At 44.7% G+C, this 5321-nt stretch overlaps 1 protein-coding gene and 1 pseudogene across 1 annotated transcript; both read right to left on the bottom strand.

Moving 5' to 3' along the window:
• Positions 1-405: 405 nt before the first annotated feature.
• Positions 406-1697, bottom strand: LOC119271534 (dolichyl-diphosphooligosaccharide--protein glycosyltransferase subunit 1A-like). Its single transcript, XM_037553327.1, has 3 exons — positions 1487-1697; positions 1243-1287; positions 406-751 (listed from the first exon to the last, which is right to left on the bottom strand). Exons 1-3 carry the CDS (start codon positions 1595-1597, stop codon positions 560-562), a joined length of 348 nt encoding a protein of 115 aa, XP_037409224.1. The 5' UTR covers positions 1598-1697; the 3' UTR covers positions 406-559.
• A 16-nt stretch (positions 1698-1713) lies between these two features.
• Positions 1714-4073, bottom strand: LOC119271535 (annotated as a pseudogene).
• Between the last annotated feature and the right edge of the window lie 1248 nt (positions 4074-5321).

Below are 5321 nucleotides of genomic sequence, written 5' to 3'. Positions count from 1 at the left end.
TGCTCTGTTGCAACACATGGATAATTTTCTAGTCATTTTTTGCGGGATAATTTTCTAGTCATTATAAATGTTATTATGTTTATTATTGTTTTATCTCATTGCACGGGAACTTTTTTTTAAGACGGCAATTTTTCTAACAGCAACATTGCACGGGCATACCATCTTACATTTACGAAGCCACCGTAGACGCCTCGTTGTCAATGAAAACGTCTCTCGAAGATGCTCACACGGGTAGTACGTGTGTGTGCCTCCACAGGGAATATGCATATACGCATATATACTAGCAGTTGGGGCGCCACCCCGTGGCGCCTCCTCAGAGGGAGCTTGTGCGGCGCCAGGTTGCAGGCACCCTTTTCATTGCTTTTGGATATAATTCGTAGCACATGTGTCCTGATGCCACTCATGTCTTAGTAGAGATGACCAATTATAGTCAATGTGTGTCTAACTACCTTAGATCCACTAATTAATGCAGAAACAAACAAAAAGTGGCGATTACAAGTAGGGGAACATGTATTTAGAGCACAACTACAAACTGCTAGCATAGTATTCAAAGCTTTGTTTAATGATGCTGAAAGAAAGCCGGTTCTGGGGGCACACCAGAAGGCTCAACAACTTCAATTGAAAGAACACTACTCAGACCCTTCACTTTTCCCTCAGTACCAAATGCTCTGATCACTGCCATGTTTTTTGCTTGGATGTTCAGAAAAGCCAGCAAGACTTTAGGGATAGGCTCCAAGCCAACATTTTTAACCTAAAATAATAGGTCTATATAAGTAACAGCAGCAGTTCGACATAACAAATACGCATGTACAAAGCACATCCAATATAGGATACCACTTGCAGGAAACATGTGCACTTCACAACAAAATGGTTAGGATTTTAGAACTATAGAGACCCTATTACAGATAATCTGATACAGTGACACCTATTTTACATATTTGCAAAAACTGGCACAATTTTGCAAGGCGCAGGACTATACATCACAAAAAGATTTTGGATACAGGTGATCATTGAAGCAGTGACCACTAGCATGAACTAACGAAGTTCCCAGATAATCTTCTAAAAAAACAAAGTTCACAGATTCATGAAATGCTAACCACATGAACACATCACAGCATGTCAATTAAGCAAAACATATAACATACAAAAGCATTACGGCTTGTGCAGGTTAATAGGTGGGACAGTAAGCGGCACGATTTAAACATAATTTCCACTACAGGAGGAAAGAGCAAAAAAACATACCTTGAGCGAGGTGAGGACGCAGACGCTGTGCGGAGTCAAATCAACCTGCAACGCGAGAGAAAGAGAAGCCTCAATGACAGACCCAGGTGCTGCCCAGACCCCCAATTCTCATCCGATTTTCTCACATCTGACCTTGAGAAACCACTCGATTTGGGCCTAATTTAATATATGAAACTGACCAGACCGAAAGATGATCCTATCCGAATAAGAGAGGCATTGATCGGCAGTGGATGGTATGGTGCACCTGTTCAAAAAACGCCAAACCCCAGATGGAGCAACCAGACACCACAACCACGAGCTGGTCGCTCCCCTCAGCAGTGTAAAATTTATTGGCCACGCATGGGACAATGGCCATGGTCGATGGGTCATCTGATGTTGGAGTGAGGAAGGACAGGTGCACGGACGGTGGTGTGCTCGCAGCCACTTCCACTTTGTACCGTTGATTATAGGAATTAAAACATTCTCCTTCAGTTGTTGATTTTCTAAGAGAACCTGCTCATCAAATAGAAGCCAAACTTTTGATTTTAGTAACTTGTGAGATCATGAAATTATAACTCTGCAATTCATCAAGTTCTATATGAACCATACGTTAGTAACTATGCAGCGATGTGTACTTCAAAACCATAAGCATTAGACTGTAGATGCAAATTGAAATGGTAAGTACGTTTCATTCTAATACCAACACATCAAAAGTGAGTCTACTAATGCCGAAAACACATTTTAGAAAATCAACAATTGTTTAAATATTATGGCAGCAAGCAAGTAGCGACCCTTGCAAGAAATTTGACAAACACTTCATCTCCATGGCTCCATCACACCAGTCCAGTCAAGGGACGAGCACCTATGCCAGTAGACCGAACGTCCATCCCATATGACACCAATGATCCTCCACCAGAGACCTTTATCACTCTGAATCCATACTCAACTCGATGTCATCTCTTTGGAACTTTGTTTCAGCAAACACAGCTATCCTTTATAGAAATAGATATATCATCTCATAGTAAACATGGAGAAAAGAGAAGATCTACTGACGCTACAACGAAAGGCATGGATACTGAAACAGTAGGAAAAATTTCCTTGTCAAATCAACAAAATGTCGTATTCCCAATAAAATTGCAATGTCTACAGTAAGCGTGATAATTTCATAGAAGTCAGGAACACCCACTTAAAAAGAAAAGCAAAATGGATGAAGATCAGGAAGGAATCTGCCACAATCCAGAAACTACTAATAATATTTGGTAAGAATTAATCCTACGCTAGCATTGTTTGGAGCATGGAGGTAAGGTGGTTTTGTTCAATGTATCCTGGTAAGAAATCAATGATCAGGATATATGTTCCACTTTTAATGACTAAACTGTTTTCCTAATAATAATAAATGTTCAAATTGTTCATTTTCTCTGACACTATTTGAGTATTATCCCAGGAGATGATTAGCTGGGAGCACACTACCTGCAGCATGCATGTTCTAGTCTCCTATATGTGAACCAACAGTACAAACTCATTATCTGCGCATGGAAGCTGACTTTTAAGTACATTAATTTCCCTGGAGGATTGTTATTCATGCCAAAACATATTCTTAGTGATGAGCGGCTGTCATATAATAGTTTTTTAGCTATTACTGCAGGATTGATGAATGCTCATTATCTGGTAAGTTAATAGTGACCTACATATTCAATATATGTTCTCCTTGCTGAATAATTCTTATCTTCAAAAATTCTTCAATTGCAGGATATAGCTTCACCATATCTTCGATAAGAAAAACATGCAGCTCTGCACCAAATTCAACCCCAGTGGGTCCACCACCAATAATCACAAAGTGAAGGATCTTCCTTTTCTCCTCTTCGCTTATGTTAGGAAGTGATGCCTTTTCAAAGCAGTCATCACACCCTTCTGAATCTTTTGGGCATCCTCCACTTACTTGCATAAGTTGCATTACCTGCCTCGTTTTGGAGCTAGAAGAAGTTTGTAGCTCTTGATTATAAGAATTGAAATAGTCACTTTCAGCTGTCGATTTTCTAAGACAACCTGCTCGTCAAATAGAGGCCAAACTTTTGAATTAAGTATATTATGAAATCATGAAACTATAACTCTGCAATTCATCAAGTTTTCTATGAGTCATATGTTAATAACTGTGCAGTGATACGTACTTCAAGACCATAAGCATTAGATGTACTTCAAAACCATAAGCATCAGAGTTAGATGCAAACTGAAATTGCAAGTCTGTTTCATTCTAATACCAAATCATCAAAGTGGTAGGTTCCTTTGTCAACAACACATTAAAAGTAACCACTTCATAGCTGAAAGGAATACCAAATAACATTCTAGAACATCATCAGTAGTTTAAATATTATGACAATAAGCAAATATAATCCTGTAAAATCCTAATCACCCTTGCATTCAATTTGATAAACACTTGAACTTCATGAATCAATCACCTGTAAATTCAATTTTAGATGTAAAGGAAGAGAGGTGTTCTCCATGTTCTTCTTCCGCAGAGCCTCCAATCTATAAAATTGGAAGTTTGAAAGACATCAGAAAATCACCACATGAGTTGAAAACAAAAGAGAGCACATGCATAGCTTGAACGAAGGTGACCGGACAGACTATTCGTTCATCAGACGCCTCATCGCCGCATTGGGTAGACCAAATCTTCCTCGCGTTCTCCATGGTCCACATTGCCAACGGCAGGATATGGGAGATGACAGTGGGGTTTTGCCGACAGCTGGCCGCTCATCATCCCCATTCCCCAAGGCCTCCTCCAACCTCCAGGGGTCTAGTCGGCCAGCTCCAGCGCCATTCACAAGCAATCAGTAGCAAGCATTTAGAACAGAACATGGCCCAAACAAATATTAATTAATGAGAAAAGAAAAGAGGGTTAACAAAAGGAGGATTAAACGAAAGGAGGGCTATACCTGCAGATCCGTAGCTATTGTAGGAAGGCGACGACGAGCACAAATTGGACGCGGGCATGTATGGGATTTCAAGGAACAGAGACAGCAACAATCCTGCGATAAAGTCCCACACAAATCAATGGGAACATGAAAACCTAGCACTAAAGGAGAACAATATAGGGAGGGGAATGGATCACCTGGCCGTCGTCGGAGTGGCTGCGCGAAGGAGTACGAGCGTCACCGCCGGCCTGTCTCCCTGGGCCTCCTCGCCGCCGAAGGACACTCCGACAGCAGCGGCCGTTTCGTCGCGTGCGCGTAGCAGGGGCTGGAGCGCGCGGGATCGGGAACTGGCGACTGGCCCCATGTCTACCTGGGCCTCCTCGCTGCCGAGGGCCGCTCCGGCAGCGGCGACTGTTTCGCCCCGTGCACGAAGTAGGGCTGGACGCACGGGATAGGAGCCGGCGGCGGCGCGAGAACTCCGACCGTCGCGGGTTTGCAAGCGCCGCGTTGCCTGCTCGATCTGGGGCCTAGGTGAGGGGAGGACGATGGTGGTGTGCAGCGGCGGTGGGGGTCTCTCTCTGTGTAGCCGCTCTGTGCGATAGGGGAAGGACGAGAGAAGGGCGCCTCGGGAAAGGGATTTGCTGGCTTCTATGCGAAGGCAACTTTTTCTCACCCAATCGCTAGGTCAGGACGTGGCATCAGCGAGAGGGTTCCCAGGGGTCGCGGCGGCTGCGGGGAGGTCGCAGGCGGTGGCGGCGGTCGCGGCGGCTGCGGGGAGGTCGCAGGCGGTGGCGGCGGTCGCGGCGGCTGCGGGGAGGTCGCAGGTGGTGGCGGCGGTGGTAGGAAGGAAACGGAGAGGGAGAGGAATAGGGGGATGTGGAACGAATCTGGGGCTGGTGGGGGCGTGGGGCTGGCGCTCTTTCCCCTTTTTTCTCTCTCTCGACGGCTCAACGCTGATAGTGCGAGACCTCCGCTCCTTCCATTGGCTGCGCCGCACAGTACGCCCCCGCCCACGTGGCACGCGCGAACAACCCTCCTTAATGCACACCTTATTGTTTTGGATGAGGGCCGGTGTCTGTATTGTGTCAAAGAAACATTGCACATGTATCTTACAACGAACTACTCCCTCCGTCTCATTATATGAGACGTTTTTGCAAACATCTTATGGGACCGAGGGGGCAGTAGACT

Source organism: Triticum dicoccoides, chromosome 3A (assembly GCF_002162155.2).
Source record: "Triticum dicoccoides isolate Atlit2015 ecotype Zavitan chromosome 3A, WEW_v2.0, whole genome shotgun sequence".
Taxonomy (NCBI): Eukaryota; Viridiplantae; Streptophyta; class Magnoliopsida; order Poales; family Poaceae; genus Triticum; species Triticum dicoccoides.
Note: the sequence above shows the minus strand (reverse complement) of the source record. Positions and strands in the feature narration are given on the sequence as shown.

Bases quoted from the DNA above. Each gene is read 5' to 3' on its own strand.
- LOC119271534 (XM_037553327.1), bottom strand. From the start codon at position 1,597: ATGGCCATTGTCCCATGCGTGGCCAATAAATTTTACACTGCTGAGGGG. The intron at 1,288-1,486 runs GTGCACCATACC...CTCGCGTTGCAG, and splicing joins GTTTGGCGTTTTTTGAACAG to GTTGATTTGACTCCGCACAG. The intron at 752-1,242 runs GTATGTTTTTTT...CTATTATTTTAG, and splicing joins GCGTCCTCACCTCGCTCAAG to GTTAAAAATGTTGGCTTGGA.